The sequence below is a fragment of the Poecilia formosa genome, unplaced genomic scaffold, assembly GCF_000485575.1.
Source record: "Poecilia formosa unplaced genomic scaffold, Poecilia_formosa-5.1.2 Scaffold45, whole genome shotgun sequence".
In the NCBI taxonomy this organism is placed as follows: Eukaryota; Metazoa; Chordata; class Actinopteri; order Cyprinodontiformes; family Poeciliidae; genus Poecilia; species Poecilia formosa.
In genome coordinates, this window is record NW_006799984.1 from 1,847,949 (window position 1) to 1,874,624 (window position 26,676).

Below are 26,676 nucleotides of genomic sequence, written 5' to 3' on the forward strand. Positions count from 1 at the left end.
CTGCTCATTCACAGTGGTATTGCAGTTATGCAGGACTTCCATTTTTGTTTTTTCTGGGTCCTTCATTTCTGTCCAATGGGAGCAATGATCGTCACCAGTGTTTGCAAAATATAGTCCACTTGCAAATAAGCACAATGTGAAAGCAAACCATGCAAAATGGAAAAAAAAAAAAGAAAAGTCCGCTTTCGGTCCAGACCAAACAAAAGAACCAAAGGACTTTTCTGGTGTGAATACACCCTAAAATGACCACCAGTCACCCTCGGTCTATACCTCCATGTAAGGAGGTCAAGGGGTGACAATATTCATAAGAAAGGTAATGGATCAGCCTGCAGCTATATGGAAAGGTTACAGGACCACAGTGACCAAGAACACCGCAGGTAAAACATTGTAATGGACTGAAATTTTGCATCCTATTCATGAAGACATGTACAGATATTTCTTTGGTTTGCCTGTGAACTTCTTAATGATTCAGAGAAGAGAGAATCTGCTGTGGTCAGATGTGACTGAACTCAAATTATTTTGCATCATCTCAGCCTGCCGTGTTTTGAGGAAATGAGTTGATATGACCTGGAGAACAACGTGGAAACATTGCTCTAGGACTGTTTTTCTGCTAGTGATGACTTCCCCACATCGAGGGTCTATTGAACAGTTGTGATTTATTATGAAATCTAGGAGGAGAACACCAAAGATGGGTCATGGATCAATGTTCCAGCATGACAGTATAACCCGAGATACACTGCTAGGACAGCAAAGATGGAGCCAGAGAGGAGCCACGCTAACGTTATGGAGTGTATGTTCATTTGGGGGCCAAAAAAAACCTTCAGTCTAACAGAAAATCAATGATGTGAGAAGAAGCTTCCAGTTGCCAAGCAGCAGGCAAGAAATCTAAAGGATTTAGAGAGTTTCTGTACAGAGTAGTTGGTTAAAATCCCTCCTGAGATGCATAATAACCTGGTGACCGTCTACAGAAAATGCCTGAGTGCTGTGCTCACCAACAGAAGTTTCTTCGCCACGTTCTGAGTTCAGATTGGACAAGAAATGAAATATATTTCAATCAATAACATAGAAACGCTAATAACTTTTATGTGATGTACTTTCTCATAATTTCTGTTGATATTCTGTACATGAAATGAGCATACTATGTACCGATAAAGTTTTTTGTTCCTAAGTGAGCAACCTTGGATATTAACAGGGGATCAAATACTTATTCCCTTCACTATAAATCACGGTTTGCCGTCTTTGTAAGCATTTTGATATGTGGATTCCTTATGGAACGTTGTGCAGTGTTTTCTCAGAATCGATAAATGATTACCTTAAATTAAAAAAACAGACTAATCTGTCCAAGATTATCAATAGTTTTAAATCTTTAAATCTTTGAATGGATGCTAACAAGTAAGTGGTCAAGTCATTTCATAAAGTTTCAGATTTATATGATTTCAACACGACATTCACACAGAGGTGAGTGTAAAACCCCCACCTGTATATTTATGTATGTTTCGTTTCATTCTGTTTTTTAGTTGTGCCTGATTTATTGGGATGTTTCTCATCATCCAGCTGAAAATAAGATCTAATATCCAGTCTTGTAATTTGTCAAAGTGTCCTTGAGGAAGACATTGAAAGCTATTGCTGCCTCCAAGAAGCTTACAGGTGGATAAATGAGGATTTGAACATTTTAATTATTGGCTGAAAAGACTTTCATAACAAAGTGCTGTGTCTGTTTAATCACATCTTCTAGAAAGTAGCAGCAAACACAGCGCAACGTCTGCTGCAGAGGGGATTCATGGAGACTTTAGGACTTTAATGCCAAACAGAGCTGCCATAAGAGTTTCAAATTAAAAGAGGAAAGTCTTATTTGGAGCATTTTACACAGACAGTTTGAAAAGCTGAGACATGAGCAGTAGATGAGAGCCACAGTTTTAGTGGAAAATAGCAAATGGGCAAAAGGGATGTTAAACTGTTGTTTCCTTACTTAATTTTTCATCCAATAAAAACAAACGAGCTGAAAACCTTTTCATCCTTAAAACTGCTTACCTCCTGGGCTCCTCCGCAGAATGAATTTACGGACTTCATCGTAAACAAAAATGAGCAGGCTGTAGGGAAAGGCACAGAACCACCACAGAATCCTGAGAGGAACAGGAAAAATGGAGTCAGGGAGGAGGGAGGCGTACGCAAACAGCGAAGAGTCACAGGCAGAGTGCAAATCGTTAAACTCACTGCAGTCATTTCTGAATATTAAGGGGCTAACAAGGTGGTGTTTAAAAAGATCAGAGACTTCATCTGAAGTTGAGAGTAACAGGCTAATGGCAAGCTATTAGGTCTTCAAGGGGTTATTTTTCGGTTCAGTGGAGATGCGTGTATACGGTGCATACTTCATGGGGTACATGCGCAGGGCCACGTCCATCCCAGGGCAGTAAGAGAGGAAGGCAGCCAGGGACGTCTCTACAAACAGGCCGAAGATCAGGATCCTGTTCCTGTTGCACACACGTCAGGAAATGTGTTAGAAATGGAAAAGACAAGAAGTACGTGCCACTAAGAACACAGCCTGAAATAAAACAACAAGAAGTTGGCGTAAAATTATCTTTTTTTTTTTTTTCTGGGCTGATTCCTTTTTTCCTTTTGCATAGTGAAGAAACATTTGCTTTCTTATTTTCCATCCTGTATTTTTATGTCAAACACATTCAATTATGTCAATTGCCCTATAAGTTATTCTAGTAATAATAATGTCATCATGTTTTATTATTATTACTTATGTGCATGAATTCCTTGTAGGACAAAACGAACTTACAAGCAATTTTTCTGCACAAAGTAGGAGCTTGTTTTATGTACGCAATTTCTTAATATTTATGAAAAAATATTAGATATAAGTGAAATAATCTGCTGGTGAAACAAGCCATTTTCCCCATATTATAAGTGTCTTGTTCCACTGGATTATTACCTTTTCATCAAAATTAAGGCATCACTGACTTAAAACAAGCTCCTATATTTTCCTGAAAAGTTACTTCCAAGTTAGTTTTGTCTGATTTCAAGTTTACTAAGATATTTGCATGAGAAACTAGAAATAGAAAACTTGGTAATATTTTGTGTTTGTGCAGTGCGATATTGGTCCAATTAGTAAAACTAGGTCGATATTAAGAGATTATATTGATTTCCATATATTTCCCATTTGTGTGTCAGGCAGTGGATGTTCAGTTTTGTGACAAACACAGAAGCAAAGTCAAACCGACCATTTCCCAATGTTGTAAGGGTGGGGAAAGAGATATAATATCAAAACGTATTGATTATTGACCATAACAGCAATGCTGATACTAGATATCGATTTTAGCCCATATTTTCATGTCGTTACATCCCTACCAATAACAAAAAAAAAACAAAAACAAAAACAAAAAGACTACACAATGAAAACCAACATCCAGATCAGTAGGATTTCCAAAAATCAGTACTTTCCATTTATGTAAACATTTGTGGTTCACATGCTCTGCTTCTTTCATCGCAATAAAACCGATAACAGTTCTGATGATTACTTACTTCATGCCTTGCTGAAAGAGTGAATTCCTCCTGGTCTTGCAGATGATCACATCAGCCCACTGGACAACCACAATGCTGGCAAAGAAGGCTGTGTGGCAGGTGAACTCAATGATCTTCCTCTGTTCATACGTCTGCACAGTTGGAAAAGCAGGTTTTATTTGCTTTTATATGAGCAAATATTCATAAAGCCATGCTGGCGACTATGTGCTCCCGCCCCTTACCCACTGCTGCCCATAGCTGTCCTCCAGGTCATTGAATTCACGGTCATCCCAGCTGATGCGGATGCCCAGCAGGTCTTTAGGGAGGAAGCCATTTTCAGCCAAGATCACAAAGTAGGTGAAAAATCCGGCCAGAGCCTGGATCATACCTAGGGGGAAGAATAACCACTTCTTAATAAGGCACCAAAACTAATATATGTTAGTTACAACTAACTAAAACTATAGTTCGTTTGTTTTTTTTTACTAGTATTTCATTTTCTGGGTATATATGATAATTTTGCAAATGTAAATCTGTGTTTAATACCCCTTTACAGCAACAGATAGACTGTAATGTAAAGAAAATAGAGACAAATGTCATGTCATGTTAGCATAGAAAATTCATTTATTGTCCATTAGTTGCTCCAAACACAATTCATCATGATTAATATGGTTGTCTCCAGGTTTCTCACAAGTCTGTCAGAAATTAAAATCATCTATTTCTATTCACAATTTATATTCTGTCAGGTTGTATTGACCTGTATGGAAAACACCGGAGGAAATTTGCAGAAATGTCTTTTGCACTGTTTGTTTTAATCATTTCTGTTCTGCTGCGGCTTAAAGGTGCCAACTGATTAAAGTTATTTTTTAATTACTGGTCAACTGCACTTACAGCAGCTGGTATATTTACAATATTTACAATGTACATATGAACAGTGCAGTATTCAAACTGCTTACATTTTGTCACATTAGAATCAAAATCTTCATTTATTAGGATTTTATGTGATAAACCAACACAAACTTCTTAACTGTGTCGCGATTACCACATTTTTGCAAGTAAAAATCTAGAAAATGTGGTGTGTGTTTGCATGTTGCCCCCTCAGGCAGTGCTAAGGGGGGCTACAGAACCCATTTTAAATTGCAACTGCAGCTGGAAGCTTTTTTGGTGTATTCCTCAACCAGCTTTCTACATTTAGAGTCTTTTCCCATGTTCCTCTTTGCAAAATACCTCAAGCTTTGGCAGAAGGGAGAATGTCTGTGAACATTAAATTTCAAATCCTGTCAAAAGTTCTCAACTAGATCTGTTCTAGATCAGTGGTTCCCAACTCTGACAATGAAAGCTCACAGATTGTGCAATGGCCACATTTTCATGCACTGAGTTTACATCTCGCTGCGTGAGAAAGTTTATGCTTACGTCCTGCTGTGATGATCAGTTAATGACTCAAACTGATTAAATGCTGTTGATTTGGTTAAATACTTTCAAACCTGGAACAACAGGAGGTTGGAGGTGTGAGCTCATCAGTTATGCTGCAGAACTAAATTCAGGACCCATTTCAATTTATGTTCCACAGTTCCTCACATTTTTGTACTCCTGTAAAGGGAGTCAAAAATATAAAGCATGCAAAATTTGGAAGAAAATTGAGTCCCTGGAAAATGAGTATTGAAACAAGCAGTGCAGGAAAATCCAGCATTTAATGTGAGTTAATTTATTCTGAGTCTTATGGTAAGAAATAAATTGTTCTCACAAAAACACCAGTGCTACTATAATTGCCACCTCAACTAAATGTGATCAATGAAATGTAATTTATTTGAAAATAATATTTTTAATTGGTAATCCATTGTGTTCTGTTTCCTTGTGGTGTGAATTATATATGACAGAAGATTATTTTCATTAGCCAGTTTTTAAAATGGAGCAGACAATCCGACAACTGTTAGGTATGGTAAAGGTCTTATGATGCTGTGGGCTTGTTTCTCTTACAAACATCCTTGTCAAAATCATGACATCTCTGAAGGACATTTCAAATAAAAATCTGTTGGTCTCTGCCACAAACTGAAATGGATGATCATTGGTTTCCAAAGCAGGATAATTATCCAAACATCTGGACAAATCAGTTTAAACAACCGTCTTCCATAACCATCTCAGTTTCCCAGATCTAAATCCTGTAGAAAACCTGAATCATGCAAGAGCCTTCCCTCTATGTAGCCCAAATTTGTGGTATTTTATAGAAAAATACGTGGTTTCCCTTTCGAATGTCAAAGACTACTAACTGTGTACGCTTGATTTTATTTGAAATTATATTTCTTAACACTTGTTTTTCCCCATCAGAATAAATGTACATATATTACAGGTTGGCTATTTCAATTTTTCAGTTTGAGATTAAGCTGCTTAGGCTTTTTCTACCAAGGTTGCAAAGAGAACAGATGATGCAGTAAGTTATTTTATTATAAATGATACCAACACAACCAGCTATCTGGGGAGACAGGACTCTGGTGTTGACTCTTTGTTGACTAAGCTGGAATTCAATAATATGAGTATCGGGTCTTCATATCATAATGTTTTTATCTAGCTCACATTGTTTGACAGAGATAAAAGTGACATCAAACACACACAAAAAAAGGCTGTGTAAAGTTTTAAGAATCCCTACTTCCAAAAGCTGCTTTATCACTGTCAAATCCATATTGAGCCATTAATCACTCCAGACAATCATGTAAATCATTTCCCATCTGTCGTATGACAGCACAGTATAACAACTGAGCCGGTGTTATTAAGGAGCATTTAGGAGAAGAAACATGCCAAACGGGCCTGTACAAAAAGACTCGGATCTCTAAACAGTTTATATTTTCAGGCTGTAATGGTTGTGAGCATCTCTGTCTTCAGCCTTCTATATGTTGCTTTTTGGGGGGAGTAATGCTGAATCAGACAGCTGACGGCTGCAATATTAGGAGATAGGCTGTTATATTTTCAACGGGAGGCCTTGACATCGTATTTCAGAGACTGAACCTAACTGACTGGCTGTCTGACAGAGAGCCGAGATGATGGTTATTAATCTGTGTTCGATATGTGGGTAAATAACTCCCTGCATAAGGGCTGTTTCTGAAAAGCAAGATGCAGTTGCTTTTAATATTTGTGTCCTGGATCTTGACAGCTTTGGCAACTGGCTGCCTTGCTGTGTCAGTGACAGATTTGTTTTGAAAAGGGAAAATATATCATTTTCCAAACTTTGCTAAATTAATGGTGCAACGCTGCTAATAATGGACTGAATGGTGGTGCAGTTGTTAGAACTGTGGTCATTCAGCAAGAAGGTCATTGATCTCTGCTGGAGACAGTAAATAATCAATGGATGGATAGTCAATAATTGTAAGACATTCTGAACTGTCTCCATATAAAGGATTAAACAATGCTGCATGCACATTTAATCACCTGTTAAGTCAAGCTGACAGATTTCAGATGTAAAATTCTGCCACATGTGAACTGCACAGGCATACACACATGTAAGTTGCACACTTAAATATTGCAGCAATAACCCAATAATAACATTACTTCCTTACTCTGGCACTGTGCTATCTAGAGACTTCACTCATGTCGGTATGCTGGATGCTTGAAAAGTGAATTTAAACTGAATACATTTGGTTTGTAATCATGTCACAAGTTACAGAAGCTCATAAAGTAGATGTGTGCAACCTTTACAGTCCAAAGAGACACTTTTTACCTTCACTACAGCTAAAAGATCTTGTTTACATGACCTTTTAAAAATGACAACTTCTCATTTTTGATGGATACCAACTTGAAAGACTTGGCTTCATATTTGAAAAGTCAACATTTTAGTTCTATTAAAAATACCAACATAAGACGTTTGCGAACATAAAACAGATTAATTGTCCTCTAAAGAATGTTATTTGTAGAAATTTTGTAAGAAGGAAAAAATAAAATGGAAAAAATAAAATAGAAAAAGCACATAGTTTCCAAGTTATGCCAATAAAAGTTACATGTTTTGGCAAATTCAAAACCTTTACGTTGTTGTTATTGTACCCATATTTGAGTTTGTTGTTGTTGTTTTTTATCATCTTAGTCAAAGTTATAAAGAGTTATTGTGAAAGATCCAAAAGCAACTTGCAGGTTGCAGACCCCTGCCACAGAGCATTAAGACTTAATCAGGTTTTAATTCCTTAGCAGTTATAAGAAACAATTAAAAAAGATGGTAACGTTACAACAAAAACAGCATAGTCAGTCATGATGTTAACAAATATCATAAGCTCCAAATATTGGTCCCTAATACAGTATTCAGAAGAAATGCATCAATAAAGAGACTCATTTCTAAGACATGACTAGATGATCCACAAACATTACTTCATTTCTTCATTCTCAGACCCATGAAACTGTCCTTTCAAAAGGCCCGCCTCCTGGATTTGATTGGCTGTTTCTAGTAAGTACTGGGAGCATTGGGAGCAGGCAGAGGAGTTTGATTTTTATCACAGACTATCTGTCTCACACCATACTGTCACTACATAGTGACAACAAATGTGTTATAAAAGTTGCAAATTGCAGCTTTAAATGTGCTACATAAATGAATTAGATTTGATTTGGTAGATTCTGACAATGTTCATTTTGTTAATTCTGCTTATGTACTTGTTAGGTGTCACCTTCGCGCACCTCTTCAGTTAAACATTTAAATCCGCCTGTCCTCCAGCTACATAGGTCTTTAATAAATGTGATCTGCTGTGTCTTGCAAACCTTTCCACCTTCATTTTACGGGAATTAATGCCCAGAATTGATGCTGGTTGTCGGCTGTTCTGAGCTCATTCAGTTTTAAGTGAAGCCCTGTCATATTTTTGCCCTATTTAACAGCGTATGAAATTGGGCCAGCCTTTGATCCTTCACAATTCCCAAACCAAATAAAACCAGAGATAAGAAGCACGTGTTCAAGAGAGGCGCCAACCAGTAAAACATGACCAAGATTAAGTTGTGCTAATAGCTGCACTTGCCTCTCTCAATTTGCTGTAAATGTCACAAGAATTGCAAGAAAACCAAGGAAATGTCTGCTCACCTCTGGTTCTATTTCTATAACCGCACCTACCTAAACATTTACAGGCACCAGAATTTATGATAAATGTCAGTATTTAAGTTTTTATGACAGAAATGTTTATTATCTCTATAAAGTCAATACAAGAGGCCTGTCACAGTGATTTAGGTTTAAGATCTGCTGGTGAGAAGGCTTATAGATTCGGGAGAACAGACCTATCTGTCCGTACGCCATGCTGATGAGGCGTTCATTGACCAGCTTGTCTGTTTTCGGATTTCTTGGTTGGCGCTTCATAATGTCACTTTCAGCCGACTCATAAGCTAAGGAGATTGCAGGGACCTGCAGGAACAAGGGAGAAAAGAGCTTACTTTACATCAGAACAATAAACATGCAGGGATTTGTTTTTGCTGCATCCTTAAAAAGGCAGGTTGGACCAGACTTAATGCTGATATGATCATGCAATCACTGTGCAGCGGGAGAGGAAGCGAGAGGGCAAAAGCAGAGGAAAGAGGAAGCAATGACAATTACACAGGGAGGTTTGGATGAGATGAATTTCGGGACATTCATAAAACAAAAGGGTAAAAAGGTTCCTGTAATAAAGATCTCATATTGGCTGGGTTTACTAGGTGAGCAACAGAGCAATATGTTTGACTTAGGGAAGGAAATCTCCAGGATTTAGGTGGGATTTGAGGTGGGGACTTGGCAGTGCTCGAAACTGAGCACACGTCCTGTGTTGTCTGCAAATCCAGTTTGTTTTGGTGTTGCTCTCCTCTGACCTGCAGCAGTGGAGGAAGCTGGAACAAAATGTCTGACAGATATTTTTCTAATGTCTATGTATGCTTTTGAAAGAGCACATGAAACGATGTTCAGTCTTCAAATGTCTCTCATACGGCGTCCCTAAGCATGAAGACAAACATCCTGATTCGGCCGCTCTTTCCCTTGCTTGCTAAAAATAATCAGAGCAGACTCCATGTGCTGGTTGCCGCTGCAAAATCTCTGCAGAGTCCTTGAGCCTGTAGCCAGGAGTTGCTCTGAGCTGTAAACAAGCTGTTAACACTATTACTGGCAGACACGGGAAATCAGTGATTTTAACTGTGCACTTCAGCATGAACACTTTTTCAACTCCTCTGCATGAAGATGTTCTTTTTTCATGTTGCTTCAAAATATCCAGATGTTCATTCCCCATTACTTAGAGATGTCAATGTAAATGTTTGTTTTGTTTAATATAATAATGTTGATCATATTAACAGTATCCAGTATCCATTATTCCAAGCCTAAAGGAAAATCAGAGCAATGGGAAGACAGCAAACTTTGCAAAGGAATTAATATTTCTTGGACCTTTTTCTCATTTTGTCACATCATAATGAGAAATTTCAATATATTAGGGTTTTATGAGGTTTTATGAGCACAAAGTAGCACACAAACAAAATACAGCTTTTATCTTTTTACAAGGAAAACTCGAAAATAAACTGGCCACTCACTCATCCACTTTATTCTGTTACTCTTTAATAAAATCCGGTGAGCCAATTACTTCAAGATCACATCTGGTAAGAAAATGGAGACCACTTGTGTGTCATTAGATTTAATTCCCTTTTGGATAAATTAAGTAATTTTGAACTGAATTAATTCAGATTTTCTGTGAAAACGAGGTTTGTTAGAGAACATTAAGGAACAAAGAGCTTCCAAACAAGTCAGGGATATCCATTGCTAGATTATGAAACAAATAAACTAACAAAATAGTTTAGGTCAATGCAATGGTAGAGTTATAATCCAACAAACCTGCAGCTGTAACCACAGCAATACGTGGCTCAACTAACTACACCTTTTCTATATTTGCAAACAAAATTTGGTAAAATCATGTATCCTTACTCCAGGATTATGCTCCACAATGTGTTTGTTTATTATATAAAATCTAAAAAATAATGAGAAGACATCTCAAGTTATCACTGTGGATAGGTACCAACTCCTACTGCAGCCCTGCAAGGGCAGCAGGTATAGATGATGGATGGAGACACTTTTTAGAAATGTGACAAAATATGAAAAAGTATTTTAAAAAAAGGATTATTTCCCAAGATTATTTCCTAAAGCTTGTCTTAAGTTTCCAGTGCGAAACTATAAAACATCTACCTACTGACTTTTAACTCCAGCTTTATAGGATGCACCATTTTCTACTGCCTACTGGTGTTTTGATGGCTGACAAAACGCAAAAATTAAAGTAATGCGCACAAAAGTCCCTCTGAATTTTTCATTCTGCGATTCCTTTCTTTCTGTAATGATGGATTACGCCCCTCAGGCAAGCAGCATGCCAGCAACTCTTTTTATTGCAACTGGAAATACAAAGCAGAGACTGGCATCTGGAAATGGCAGGCATGTGAAAAGTAAATCTGCATGTGAGTGTCACCCGGCCTTTGTTCTGCTCGAACAAATGGACGTCGGCAAAAAGCCAAAAGCAAATTTCCCCCACTGATAGAAAGAGCAAATTAAACCAAACAGTTGCTCTTTTTGTACCTCCAGGCTCTCATATTTGACACTAGTAACACAATTTCCCTTAATGTCACCTTTACCTTGCCCGTAGCTATGCAACATGCTTACAATTAGCACCCTTTCAATGAGGAGAACTACTAAAATTAACCAAAAATTACAGGATAATTTAGTAAAAAGAGATAAATATGAAACATTATACTGGTTGTAATTATGCATTAGAGCAATAAAATTGCAATAAAGCTACAGTGAATGTAAAAAAAAGATTTGAAAACACTACATAGGCATAACTAGAGAAAAAATGAAACATGTTTCAGACTTAAACACCAGAGGAAAAAAAAAAATGATTACTGGCATCGCCGCACAAGAATTTTTTCCTTTGTTGCACTGCTCACCATGTCAGTGCCCAGGTCGATGCAGAGGATGGTGACAGTTCCCAGAGGAAGAGGAACACTGGCGATGATGAAGAGGAGGAAGGGCGAGATCTCTGGGATGTTGCTGGTTAATGTGTAAGCAATGGACTTCTTCAAGTTATCAAAGATGAGACGACCTGTGCACAAGCAGAGGGAGAAAGTTCTCTCTTTTTCATCTAGAAATTATCTAAAAAAATGTTTTGATGTGTTAATATTAATAATGAAAATTCATGAAAGAAAAAACATGTACAATGGTTCTCCAAACTTTACACATCCATGTTAAAATGCCAGTTTTTTGAGACGGAACTATTATAAACCTTTTCTACCTTCACATGTCCTGCACAATTCAAAAGAAAAACAAACAAATCTGTTTTCATGTAAATGAAAAAGAGGAACAATCTGGTTGCATACTGTGTGCTTTTCTCAACTTCACATCTTCCTTCAAATAAATCTGATGCAGCTGAAACAAATTCATCCTTTATGCTCACATTTTTCTCGCACCTGCATATTTTACCAGTTAGCAAATTACAACCCTGGTCAAATGACTGAAAGAATCTCACAGTAGAAATGTACCAATCATAAAAGGAGTGAAGATCAGACATTAAGGGACATAATAAAGACATCCAACGTTAATTGGAAATAGGATGAAATAACGTATTTATACTTTTAAGACTGTCATCTGAAAAATTGATGTAAGAGATGCATCAGAAAGCTGCCAGAAAGGCTGGCAAAGACAAACAGGAGCTGCAGGAATTTCTGTGAGAACAATCTGCTGTATTTTCCATCTCTGGACTACAGATTAGGACTTGCAAACATTTCACATTGAGGCTATAATAAGTCTTGAAATTATTTATCTTTCTACATTACAAGATGTGTCTTTTTAACAACGAAATATAGTGAATATTCTGAACCATCGTTCCCTAGTTTTCCTCTCCTTATTAAGGATAAAAAATCTACATACTTAACAATTCCCTTTTACTGTTTTATCAGCACAACCTCATTAGAAACAGATTTTCCTAGACCATATCAGGCAACCCAAGTTCAATTAAACGGCTGTCACCCGAGGCAAGTCTCCAGTCCCATCTCATGCCTGTCAGTGTAACTCTCAAGTGAAATCCCAGAGTGCAGTGCCATGTCACATTACATCCTCTGAATACTGTTCAAATTACACAGAACCAAGAAGGCTTCTTTTTTATTCCATACTGAAAAGGTTTCTTTATTTACAACCCATCTTGGAGGATGTTTTATGTTTTTACAAAAATAAGTAAAGTGTAAAAGTGTAAAGCAACGAATATGAGAGTTATTTAAAAAGCTCAACATTTGACTGAAAAATGAAAACGAAACAAACAGTTGTATCACTGCCATATTTTTTGAGTGGAGGTTGATTTTTTGTGTCATATTTGTTGCTGGATTCCTTTGAAAAAGTGGTTTTTAATCTGAATGAGTTTTTATAAAGGTAGAATAAAAATAAAAATAAAAAAAACCACGTGTATTAAATTCTTAAGTTTTGATATAATAAGACTACTTTGAACAATGTGGGAATGCCTAAATGATGTCTTGGCTTTTCAAGCTTCTTAATTCACAACATTTAGGTTAACACAGGCACATCTGTGGATGTATTTCAAGGCAAAACCTCAAATGCACTGTTTCCCATAAAAAAATAAAAAAATTAAAAAAAATCGAGCAAGAAATCAAAAACCTACAGGTCTACGATCTAATTTTGTGTTAAACTTCTCAGCAAGCTTTTCCTTCATCTTTGTGGTGTGTTGCTTAGGGAATATTGCTCCCTAATATTCTCTAATAAACCTATGAGACCCTTACAGAAGTTAATTTAAACATCGGTGAACAATTAAGTCTCCTGTTGTGGCAGATGTCCATTTACAGTAATCCAGGTTCTGCTGGAGGTTTCTTCCTGTTAAAGGGAAGTTTTTCTCTCCACTGTTGCTACATGCATGCTTGATTTGAGGGACACATGTAGAGTCAACGACACAGCACAGGTGATTTTCTAATGTTCTCATCCAGCAGGAATAAATGGTGCAAATCAATGGCTTGATGCAATCTATAGAAACTAATTTAAATAATTAACTGAGTTTGCTATATTTCTTAATATGTAGTATCAATTGAAATGTATGTGTGATTGAATTTAAATTATTTTTCTTTTGTAAGGAGACAACATTTGCTGTGAATTCAATACACACACTGAATACACACAGTCCAGTGTGTGTATTCAGTCCAGTGTGAATACACACACTGGACTGAATTTAATTTAATTTGTTTCACTGGATGATTTTTCAGGGCATTAGGTTAAAGGGAGCTAAATATAAACTTTCTTCTTTTCTTTTTTTTGTACAAGCATATGTTTCTCTTCTAAATTATAAGTCTCCACAGTGTTTTCCTGGTCTGTCAGATAAACTGCCAACAAAATACATTTAAGGTTGTAGTAGTAAAATGAAACAATGAAATATGAATATTAAAGTTATGGATAGCTGTCCCATTCACTGTATGTGCAGCCTCGATATGTAAAGTTTATTGTTCAGCATAGTCAGACTCTAATCCTGCAATTTTTGATGTTTCTGGTCCAGCAAACTTGATTCAAAGGGTTTATATTGCTTCTTCAGCATGCCATCAAATTCTGCAGAGTCCTGCTGATGACCTAATTCTCTAAGTTAGGTGTGTTGAAGTCCAGACACAGTTAAAAGTTGGAGGACACTGACTCAAAAGGCCGAGAGTTTATATATAGAACATATACTGTAAATTCTATTAGAAATCAGGATAATTTCCATCCATAAAACCTTTTATAGTTAGAAAAAAATGATCTCATGTCACATGGCTCTTTCTTTCCAAGTGTTTTCTGCCTGACTTTTCTTTTGTCCGCCATCTTTGTTTTGTTTTGTTTTTGTATTCTTTCATCGTCTCACTGCCTCGCACTCACCCTCCTCCACTCCGGTAACGATGGAGGCAAAGTTGTCATCCAGCAGGATCATGTCAGCTGCCTGCTTGGACACATCAGAACCGGCAATCCCCATGGCAACGCCGATGTCTGCCTTCTTCAAAGCCGGTGAGTCGTTCACTCCATCCCCCGTCACAGCCACGATGGCCCCCTGTGCCCGTAAGAAAAAACAAAAACTGTCAAGAGGAGAAAGATAAGTACTGTGATTTAAGTTTCCCCCCCTCCCATCACCAGCTGCACTGCCCTTCCCCCTCTGTCTTAATAATGTCTTTTCACAGCAGCTCTGGGGAGATTAATAAAAAAAATTTAAATAGAGTAGCAATCATTCAGTCACATGGCGCCAGAATGAGTGAGTCGGGGTGAATTGTTGCATGACCTCAATACATGAGTGCAATACAGAGATCTAATATTCTTTTTGAGCATAAAAGCAGAGTTTTATCTGGGAGTTTAAGATACTGGTAATAATAAACGCTACAGAGGCACACTTGTTTTTAAGCCATATGCTCACAAACAAGCCCCTGTTGCAGGAACTCTCACGTACATGCAGAGGCACGCACAGAACCGCGCATTCATCCATTGAACCACCTGGACAAACAAAAAGCTCAAGAACACTCAAACAAACACACATAGAAAGCCGCATTCAGCAGTAAATGGCAGGGACACACAAACACTCTCACTTACACACACCTTTATTCAAGCACAGCGCCACACTTAGACGTCAACGGCAACATTCATGCGCCCGTTCTCTTCTGGGTTTATCACAAGACACACATGCTTGCATTCAGCCATATGAACCAGCTTACTAAATTCCAGATGAATGCTTCCTGGAAAAGAGCCGACCACACGCTCACACACACTTCTGACCCACTGACCTGTCTCTGGCAGCCCTCCACGATGATGAGCTTCTGCTGAGGAGAGGTGCGGGCGAAAACAATCTCAGTGTGGTTCCTTAGCAGGTCGTCCAGATACTCGTAGCTCATGTCCTTTAAGTCTGAACCGTGCACCACACAAGCCTTGGCATCCCTGTGAATAGCAAACACATGAACAAAAACACCATGGAGTCACGATACCAAGCTAGGAAGGGGGCGATCTGACATTTTCTTGCCTGGCCACTGAATGTGTCAACTAACACACACACACACACACACACACACACACAATGTCTACAGGATTTTCTCTGAAAAGGCAGAATTTAAAAGGGCGGTTTTATGTAAAATAACCTTTTTTCAGTTTTACATCATGCTACAATGTTATTCAGTCATCAAAAACATTTCTGGAGTGTTGACTTGATTCTTTCATACATGCTTGAGAAATCCATTAATTTTCCATGGCAACCATTTGGATGTGTAAAACGCTTGGGAGAGCCAAGCACTGCCTCTCTCAGTCAGCTCCTTCAGACTAGCAGCAGCAATTAGAAAACACCTGGCGGCATCTGTGGAGCTGATTATATGAACTATTTCTCCGTCCAACGATCCGGCGGATGTTTGTAAACTCGCATTAGAGGAATGCTGATATGAAGGTAGATTGTTGGAAAAGCAGGGACTTCTTAAAGAGACGGAAGCCCAATTTCAAGGCGCTGAATTACAAAGGCAAGTTTCTTTTTAGCCATGTTCCATATATAAAACATTTTTGTAACAACTTAAGTAACAATACTTGATTGGGCTGTGAAATTCTACTATGTGGTTGGAAAACACACAATACTTCTTAAAGCATTTAGTCATTTCAAAAGCAGAATGCCTGCATCGCAGCCAGAACTTTGTGTTTATTTCCTGGCTGATGAAGGGGTCAAAAAGAATTACCATTCACATGTTTAACACTATACAGCAGGATACATACAGTAAACATCTATAGTAAGGTAAAAGCTTAATTACAAATTTGATATTCAGTTTCATCATTTGAAATATTTTCTTTAATGTCAGTGTAGATGTGTGTGTGTGTGTGTGTGTGTGTGTGTGTGTGTGTGTGTGTGTGTGTGTGTGTGTGTGTTCAGTTTATATTCCAGTCCTGACAAAAACATGTAGAAGTTTCTCTCCCACATAAATCAAAATGATTCCTATAGAACAAAACGCCCCCATTTTCATTAACATTTCATAATTATTTAGTTTAATCCCTTCTTTGTACAAAAACCAAAGGAATAAGACAAGGAGCTCCGTGTTATAATTATTTTCTTGACAGACTATATAAACCTCTCTGCAGGAGTCTTTTAATCAACTTTATTGTCATTTTGACATTGTTTCCACATCAAATGCATGTCTATACAGCCTGAGATTGACAAGTTTCACTTTTGTCCTCCGAATTAGTTTTTTCTCCCACTCATATAAACACAACCAGATTTTTTCAATCCAGTTTACTAGCATCTAACTTGAAGAGTCTTCCCATCTGACTCTTGAATGATAATATTTGCTGGCCGTTTCTTTAAGCACACACTCCGTCTGGGACACACATCCCAGGGACAGTCCGCTGCTCACATCCTGAACGGCTCAAACAATCTCACAGTGGGTTGCCCCTCGACGCTTGAGCACACAACCACAACCTGCCCTGACACACAGACACACCTGGGGTTAACCTGGCTCAGAGGGATGATCAGTCTCTCAGCGATGTCCTCAACCGTCTCGTTGCCCTCAGAGATGATGCCCACCCCTTTGGCAATGGCCTTGGCTGTGATGGGGTGGTCCCCGGTTACCATAATGACCTGTTTAAGGACAGAAAGCCCCATAAATCGGGAATCTTACTGCGCTGGATCATCATAGGTGTCATGTGTCACAGCAGCATGGTTGAGCTGCATCATAACATGGACAATATTTTACACAAATCTGCATACACTAAAAAAGATTGATGCTATTAAAAGTAGTGATTAATATAATGCAAAAACAAATAGAAACAAATCCATGAAGCAAAACAAATGGGGCTTTTGGTCATTGAACTCTGCAGAGGTCAAGCTGGTATCTTCAGAAATACTCGGTCAGTTTTGGGTCTACCCAGTGTGACTTCAGCTGTTCTCTAAAAGGAAAGTGACTCCAGAAGAATAAAAGCAACATTTTAATTGGTCTAATTATTGTTTGGATGGAAATGTTGTTGAAGAACCTGCAGTGAAAAGGAAATGTTGCAAGACTAATTAACTTTTACCCCAAATGTTGAGTTGCAATTATTCCTGCACAGCAAAAACAGTTTTCTACATACTAAACTTACATAAGAATTATTTTAAGTTTTACTCATAACATCTGGAAAGTAAATGAATCACATGTGCATATTTATAAACTTACATAAGAACCATGAACAGACACAAGACTAAACATGTTTTAAAAAGCCTCAGTCAGTACAAAGCTGACATTTTACAATAAAGGTTCAATCTCTTTTGCTGAATGAACTCCAGCTACTTTCACCTTCACATTCTTCTGCCTCCAGTACCTTTTAAGACAATTATTGTGTGTCTTTCAAAAATTCATTATCGAGAGGAAGCACGATAAGCACCTAAAATTAAATGTGTGAAATCCCTTTTCCGCATCTGTAGTTGTTGCCTTGAGTTAGAACAGCTTTTTCTGCTCGTTATCCAATTTCTATCTCTGCTGGCAGTTTGTTAACCTTCCTTTGGCCGAGCTTATTATTTTTCTGGTAAAGCATTTCCTCTGTGTGCATTTGCTGCTGATTAAAAATGCCATTAATCTGCACTTTACCAGATATAGATTTTTACAAACTGCTTTCGTAATAAACTGATACCTTTTCTTTATTACCTTTCATGCTTTTAATTTGTACATGAGAAAATACATATTTGGTCATTTTGTAATTTCTAAACCTCATCTCACTCATTGCCCTCCTAAAAACTAAGATTTTTTTCCTATGGTTTGTTCTCTAAAGAAGGAAAAATGGGCAGAAGCATTTTAATGCCACTGTTATGGCATGAGCTTTTTCTGTACAACGAACTTTGTTTGTCCACAGGTCATCATCGATCGTGGCCCTGGAGGCGATCTCTTGTCATTTGAAGTACACGCTGTGATGTGAAAAGACATTTAATGTGCAGTATTCCTTTCTAAAAAGCTTGATATCTAAAGCCACAGGAAAGGGCTTCTCAGGAACAAAATTGACAGCTGAAAACGGTGCAACCAATTACCTTGATGCCAGCGGAGCGGCATTTACCCACAGCGTCGGGCACAGCGGCACGCGGCGGATCAATCATGGAGATGAGACCCAGAAAGCAGAGCTGCTCCGTGGGGAAGTTTGTGTAGTCGCAGTCGAAGGTGAATCCTCGAGGAAACTGGGATGGAGACAGATTCAAGTGGCAGAATCCTGCAGGAGAAGGGGGATCAGGGAGCTGATTGCACATCATGGACTGAATTTACTGCAGCTCTTTTAAAAAAAAAAAAGTCTTCCTGTAAAAGAGATGATTTTTATGGCTCCCTTCACTCTTATTTTCTCCAGAAGCGCTAAGAAAATTACCAATATTAATATTGGTTTTGTGATCAATACAAAAAAAAATCTACCTGAAGAATCAATTCCACATTTCCAAAATTAAATTGGAAATGAAAAGGACTGAAAAATCTTTTTTTGGCACTTTTAAAATTGCTCTTGTTATTGTATATATTAGAAAAGGCAAGGATTTCCTTAAATCATTTGGCAAAAAACTTCTTAAATTAATGTGAAAGGATGGAGAGTTGAAAGCTCCGTAAGTTCCAGTCTGTTCTCTGCTTATTCCAAAGTCAATTTCCTCAAACTTTAACCAATCACGTTTCATCATCTGACCCACCCGCAGGTGGGAACCAACCAACCATGATGAGGAGACGCCCCTCTCCAATCTACAATGACCTTAGAAAAGCAGGTTTTATTGATAAAATATGATCCTAATTTTTTACATAAATTATGTAAAAAATTTTAAGAAGCAAACAAAAAAAACTTTAATTTTTGCTGTGGAAGTGAAAGTTGTAAAGTTGCCCATTTGTATTAGAAATGACTATGATTATAAAAATACAATCTTTTCCAATTACCATCTCATTTCCCCAAAACGTCAAGGCAAAACAAAGTGGTTCTGATGTGAAGCCAGATCCAGCCCAAGGATGTAGGAAACATGGTTTCTTTTTTTGTCTTGAAACACAAAAACCCATGATCATCATCACCCCAGGCATTACCAAGACACAATAATTTACGATTCCCAGAGTCTTGCTCTAAAAGAGGCAACGTTCCACATTCAGCTGCGGTGACATCTACTCTTACAAAATGATGATAGCACATAATTATTACCTATGGCACTTTTTAAAAGATTCGCCAAGGTTTCTCCTCTGCTGTCACAATGCTGACATTTACTGAGTCAGAGCAGAGAACATGTTGGAGACAGTTAAGGTAATGACTTTTTACCCAAAAAGGTGTCTGACATTTTACAAGAGAAAATATAATTTTACAACATTATGTTATATTTTAGACTTGGATTTGACCCGGGTTGACTTACATAACCCAATTTCTAGTGCAGCTCTTCCAAAACTTCATAGTAAACCTGCAAAAAAAAACATTTCACTAACGGATCTGGAAGGAAGTTTTATAAACGCAGGTCATTTTTGTCCTGTTTCCTGCTGGTTTTCTGTGCCAGACTGCAGTGCCATTTTCTTTGTTGCAAGGATAGCAGCCTGCACTTTTATGGGGACATTTTCAGCAAACTACCCTGTTTACCAAGAAGATAATAAAAAGTAAGTGCTGTGTCCAACTGCTGCTCCTCTCCACCTATTACCAGACACACATCCACTCATGCCATGCAGCACACACCCAGCACTCTTTCTCCCAGTCCGCCCAGCTCCAGGTAGGCGTTCTGAAAGGCATCTCTCCAGTTTTCATCAAGCGGTTCCTCCTGGCCGTGCATCATGATGGTGCTGCACCTGCAACATTTAACGGCAGACTTAGCGCCACTCCCATGTACAGAAAAGTCCAGTTGGGAAAAATGTGTCAACTATTTTTCAGACGGCGTTAAAATGGGAATGTACACCTTGAGAAATTATGATTGAGTTTTTTTTAACATTCTAAAACACTGTTTTTATATCTAACAATTTATAGTATGCAATCTTCTTTTTGTTATTATATAAGAATAAAAATGTCAAAGATAAATGAGCTAATGATGAAACAATGTGTGAAATAGTTAATTATTATACTTGGTTAGTTAATTGCCACCAATATTCTGCATTATTTAAATAGCTAATACAGTGGAGCCCATCTATCCACAGTTCAGTATTTATGCTTTACCTACTGGAAGATTTATTTGGTGAAAACGTCACTATTCTCAGTTTTTATTTCTAATAGAGTGTTATTGTAACTTGGTAAGCTGAAATATCCAGATTCTACCTGACAATGAAGTTTCCAAGAAGGGACAGAACTAAGTAAATGACATGGTTACTTAAATGCAGCATGAAATAAATGTTTAATAAAAGTTTAGATAATTTATTCAGTAGGCAGTTGATTTATTAAATATGTCATTAAACTGTTAAAATTCAAACTTGTAATAGCCGGTGCAGATGAATAATTAAATGTGTATTTAATTATTTTATGGTTCCTGTTCCTGCAGCTTCACTATGAAATCATTTTTTTCTGTCAAACTCGTCCATCAAAGTCGCTGATCTGCTGAACTCCACTAGTTTACGTCCCAGTTTGTGAAACTTTGATCAAATGTGATTTCAATGCTTTTTATGCATCTGGACACACTGGACCATATATAAGTCTGCATTTTAATCATTTAATATCGTATAACAAATAAACTGTCTATCAAGTAAATTATTGAAACATTTATTTATTTTATTGATCTATTTATTTACTTAGTACTTGACATGCTGTGAATTTGCATTTGTCTTTTGTGCATATTAATGCATTTTAATGTATATTCAGTATTTGGATAGTCAAAATAAGCAGTTATAAACATTTTTAGAGGGGGGCTCAAATAGCAGGGGTCCTCTGGAGTATGGCATGGTGATAATTAATTAAATAGACATTGTTAAGTTAACAGTTAATTAACTACTGCTTGATTAGATTTAACGTAAATGTTAATTATTACTTTTGGCCATTTAGTTTGATCATATGTTGTTGAATAGCAAACATTAGGATAATGGTTAATTGACCATGAACTAGTTAAAATGTAATCCAAAAAAGACAGAAAAGAAAAAAAGAAACTGTTTATTTAATGGTCATCTCAGTACTGACTGATCAAATCAATAGGTATAATGTTTGGATAATAATTAGTAAATATCTTAAGGGTTAGCCAGTGTAATTCACTGTCAATTTCTCATTAGTGAGTGTAAATTTGGTTTAAACTTTTAATTCGAACGAGTTTTAAAACACTCTGTAGCATAACAATAATTCAAAGTGATATGAGAAACTCATTTATGAAGATTGGTGTCTGTATTTTGTCTTAGATTAGTGACAGACAGCTGCTGGTTGGACCTGTGCATCCTAATTCCAGCTCGGCAGCAGCCCAGGCTGTAGGAGGTGGGGTGATATTTCACTTTAGTATGAGGGCGTGTTGCATTTGCTGTGGATTACTTCCACCAGCAGATTAATTTACATCTGTTGCTGCTGTGACACTTTACAGTGGCCCGGATGGTGTGTGTAAGATTAAATCTGAAAAAACTGCGGAGTGTGTGTCAATGCTGATGAAGGACTGTGTCACTGTATTCAACAGAGGAGCCGCCTGGCCTTGTTTTAATACGTTAAGACAACACTGGAAGTTTAAAGCTCCAGTGACTTCTATATATGCAGGTGCATTTTTACAAGCATTGCTTTTATTTATTTATTTATTTTTATTTTTTTTGTTCGCCTTCACAAGAAATGAAAATTATCAAGTATCTGCCATGCACAACGAAATGGTAAGCAAAACACTATTTCCATTGCTATTAAATTATTGGTAAGCAAACCTGTCCAGGATTCTCTCCGGCGCTCCCTTCATCACCAGAAGATGACCAGAGGGATTGTCCTCCACTTCGTGGATGGAGAGCTTAAGGAAAGATAAGGACAACGATGTGATGTTTCAGAGAGAAACAGCTCTAGTCAGACATCTCCCTTTTCCTGTTGGGGAGCTGGTGTGGCAGTCTTCCACCTGATTTAAATGAAAGTGACATTGAAGCTGACTTGACAGAACGAACATTGAAAGTCTCCTCTGTTCACGCTGCGTCTGTTCAATCAGACTCTCACATGTGTTGTTGTTGTGATATACCTTCCTATTACCTTTTCTCCAACAGGACCCACCGCACAGTCCCCCAGATCATTTGTATCTGAGTCACAACAGATTTTGCTCCTTCCTAACACTTCTTATCTGCAGTCTGACAACAGGTGTAATAAAGCATGCAGGAAGTCCTTCCTTTGGTGAGACATCGCTGCTGTTCACACGCTGGCTCAGATCTTCTGGTGCTCTGGTTATTGGTGCAGTGACAGACACATCCATGAGCTGTAATTGCTACCATGCCCTTGAGCAAAACATAAAAAAGTCATTGTGTTTACTTTATTCAATATATTATTGACTATTTGCTACCCTGCTTGAATTTAACATGTCACATAATTGAGTATTTGGTCAAACTTATTCTAATCTTCATTAAAGTAATAAAAATTAAAATAAAAATGTTTTTAGAAGTGAATAAATGCATTATACTACAAAACACACAAAAAATTACAAGTGATTAATGTTTTTGAAAAAACTGATGTCAGACGAAAGTGATTTTTTTAAGATAAAGCATTTGATTTCATTTCTTGTTTCATACGTTTTGAAATATAACATTTTAAAACTACAGCTGTGCAGGTTTAGAGAAGCTACTTGATTGGTTACTAATAAGGTGCGTTTTTATATTTTAATGTAAAATAAGCCTGTACTGATGAGTCTGGATAGAAAATGGAGGGATGGGCTTCCAGGGAACAGAGTTTCTTTCTCATCACTTTTGCAAGTTGTGTGATTCCTGAGGGAATCGTTCACACTGAATTAAGACAATAAACTTCAGCCAGGACGGATATCAGTGAGGCTTTCTACCGTATATAAAGACTGCAATGGGCTCCTGTTTGAAATAAGCAACTAATAACCCAAGAACTTATTAGTTATAAAACAACCCTGATGAGACGCGACGGAAAATAATCAATGAACTTTTCAGTTTGTATTGTTCGTCTGCAGCACTTTGATTTTTAGCAAAGTTGCATTGCTCTTCTTATTTTTGGATAATTTTCCTTTGTATTAATTTTCGTCTGTATCTGCACTCAGAATTTGGATGAAGAATTAAGGCCACCGAAAAAGAAAAGAAGAATTTGACTTTTTTACTCAGAATTATCATTTCAATCTCAAAATCTGAACTATTTTCTCAGGATTACCAGGATATCAGAAACTGATTTTAATATCAGAATTCTGACTTTAATCTCAATTTGACTTTTTTCTTATAATTGTCAGAAATCTGACATTTTTAATTGTCAGGATCTCAGGGTTTTGAGATCAAAGTCAGAATTATTATTCTTTTATTTTTTCAAATATTCTCGTCTTCCATACAAACCCACATTTCACCCTTTTTTAAAACTTGTGAACATTTGGAAAATATTTTCAAAAATTTACATTTCAGAAATACACCTGTGGAAGTATTACAAATGCAAACAAATAAGTTTTCACAAAAGACGGATTAGTCTCTCTACACTTAAAGTATTTTAAAAATATATAATAGTATGTGCCAGATTTATGAAAGGGATCAATTTTAATAACTTTTAGAGTTAAAGAGTTGGGGTAGGTTTGGTGGAGGAGGATCTTGAATGTTTTTTTGTGTTTTAAAGTTTAGATTTTAGGTAAATTGTATTCTCAATTTACCTAAAATTTAAATACAATGCAAAGTCCAAAGTATCAAACTGCCAACGGGATTTCCCTGCAGAAATCCTTGAATCGCCGTTGATGTTTACCTGGTACTTGTTGGTGGAGTTGAAGGGGATCTCACCCACTTTGGGATTTCTGGCTCTCATGTCACGAACACTGCCTGAACACAGCTCGATGCATTTCAGCAGGGCTGACTCTGACGCGTCCCCCGCTGTGTCCCTCTGGGGGAACACACAGGATCACATTAGCGCAGTCACTCATATCCGCATATTAAAAAATGACTCACGGTTTGTGTTTATGGCAAAGCAGCAGAGGGAAACTTTTCATAGTGTCTTATTTAATGGCTTAAATGAGACACCTTTGAAAACTTTGCTCATTTCCATTATGGCTCTCATCAGCGATGCAGGCGGCGAAGCTACGTCGACAACAACGATTTGGCCACAGGCTTGTTTTTTAAAGATATAGCAAAACGTTCGCAATAAACCTAGATCTGAAAATACAGACAAAATAATAAACTGACTAAAAAAAGGTTCACAGATAAAACATAATGCATGATATTTTATGTCTCTCTCTCTCAAGCTCAGTTTTTAATATTTTGGATATTAGAAAGGCTTGGTTTTAATAGGTTCCGATGATGGATAAATGCTGCTTGAGTAATGAGTCAGATCATTATTACAAACAGCTGAGTTATTAACCGTCGTGACCTGAAGGGACTAGAATCCCATCAGTTGTTCTTTTGACCCAGTCCTCCAAACATCATGCCTCACTAAAGTACACTCCTTTAACATTTTCACATTTTGACACGTTACAACCACAAACAGACATACATGTTTTATTTGGAGGGTCTTTTTGTGATTTATCAACAAAAAGTAGTCAATAACTGTGATTTGGAAGGAAAATAGCACATGGAGATCATTTCTAATTTTTATCACTTTACCTTTTTAATCTGCTAATAGTGACACATTTCTTTTCATTTAGCGCTTTAGCTAATTGTGAAAACATTTAGGACAATTAGCTTCCCATAAATTAATATTTTCAAAAATTAATTTGCAACAGGCTAATTTACTTGCCTGTTTTGTAATGTTTCAGGTGAATAAAGTTGATAAAGCAAATAAAGTTTCAGGTGAATTAAAGTGGAGCTAATTGATCCTTTTAGTGCTTTAGAGTTACTGCAACTAACTTCCAGACTTAAATCCAATTAAGAATCTGTGGCAGGACTTAAAACATTGTTAAATTCAATCTAAATGTTTTAGTCTGGACATACCTGAAAACTCACAGCTGTAATTATTGTGAAGGGCAGCTTTATGAGTTATTGACACAAGAGGGCTGAATAGAAATGCCTGCCGTACTTTACAGAATTTTGAAAACCCAAGTATCATTTTTACTTTCACCTCTCCATTATGCACCATTCAGATTTCAGATGTTATAAATACCAGCAGGGCACTGTAGAGGCAAGCAGCAGTACCAAGCGTTTTATTTCCACAAGGCTAAAATTAATCTGAGTAACATCGTTACGTCTGTGCATCTAAAGCTGACCCACAAAAATGATTCTTTTTAAGAAAGTGTTATAAATGTTATCTACTTGCACCAACATCCCCGCAGTGAGTCACACAAACACCAATGTCAAGACATACTATTTCACAAAACACTTAATGGATTCATTGCTTTTATTTTTTGTGTTTTTGTGACAAGGTTGAATTAGAGTTTTGTCACCAATTTTTAGCTAACTCTCTTTTGATAAACCACTCATATCGGCTTTTATGAAAATTCCAGGAGGATAATAGAAATCCTTGACGCTGGATTATTAAAATCAGAGCAAAAGTGATGACCTGACCCCCCAAACGCCCAAGAGGGAGCTTGACGGGGACAAGAAATTTCTCTTTGTTTCTGTTTATTCATTCATGAACAGCCGTGAAACAAGGACGAGCGCTCCGCGAGATTTGTCCTTGTTTGTGCCTTTTCATGAATGAATAAATAGATCAAGGGAAATTCCATTTCTCTGTCTTCACAAGTGCAGATGGGGACTTGTTTTAGTAACGGTGCCGGCGCCTGCACTGCTGTGTTTGACTGCTGTCAGGAGACACATCTGTTACTCTGCGCCGGGAGGAAGCCGGGCACCACCAGGGACAGACAGGCTTCAGCAGAGGCGTTTGTCCTCACACAGAAGAAGTTGTAATCCAATAACTGCGAGCCACACTGAGAATTCCTTCAGGTCAGTGAAGCACAGGCTGGAGGAAAGCGGCTGTTAGAACATTGGGATAATATTGACTTACCTACTCAGCAGTGTGTGTTTCTTTGTCGGTGTGGGTGAGTTATTTCTCAGGGCGTACTGAATGATTCTCTGTGTGTGTTTACACGTGAGGTTAAGTGTGTAAGTGTGCACTGCAACTTTTGTTAGGTGGAACTACTTTTCTTACTGTTGGTCTGTCAAGAAAAGCACCTTTCAAACTAACATGCATATTTATGTTTTTTTTTTCTCAGTATCTCCTACAGATAATTTTTGAATAATTCAACC

At 37.4% G+C, this 26,676-nt stretch overlaps 1 protein-coding gene across 1 annotated transcript in view; it reads right to left on the reverse strand.

Moving 5' to 3' along the window:
* The window catches only part of atp1a2a (ATPase Na+/K+ transporting subunit alpha 2a), a 73,790-nt gene that overhangs the window by 3,675 nt on the left and 43,439 nt on the right, over positions 1-26,676 (reverse strand). The window contains exons 18-26 of the mRNA XM_007552033.2: positions 16,921-17,057; positions 15,238-15,388; positions 14,348-14,516; positions 11,398-11,552; positions 8,737-8,860; positions 3,747-3,892; positions 3,526-3,656; positions 2,370-2,471; positions 2,032-2,123 (exon numbers count right to left, since the gene is read on the reverse strand). Of these exons, the coding sequence (XP_007552095.1) occupies positions 2,032-2,123; positions 2,370-2,471; positions 3,526-3,656; positions 3,747-3,892; positions 8,737-8,860; positions 11,398-11,552; positions 14,348-14,516; positions 15,238-15,388; positions 16,921-17,057 (1,207 nt within the window). The remainder of the gene's footprint in view (positions 1-2,031; positions 2,124-2,369; positions 2,472-3,525; positions 3,657-3,746; positions 3,893-8,736; positions 8,861-11,397; positions 11,553-14,347; positions 14,517-15,237; positions 15,389-16,920; positions 17,058-26,676) is intronic.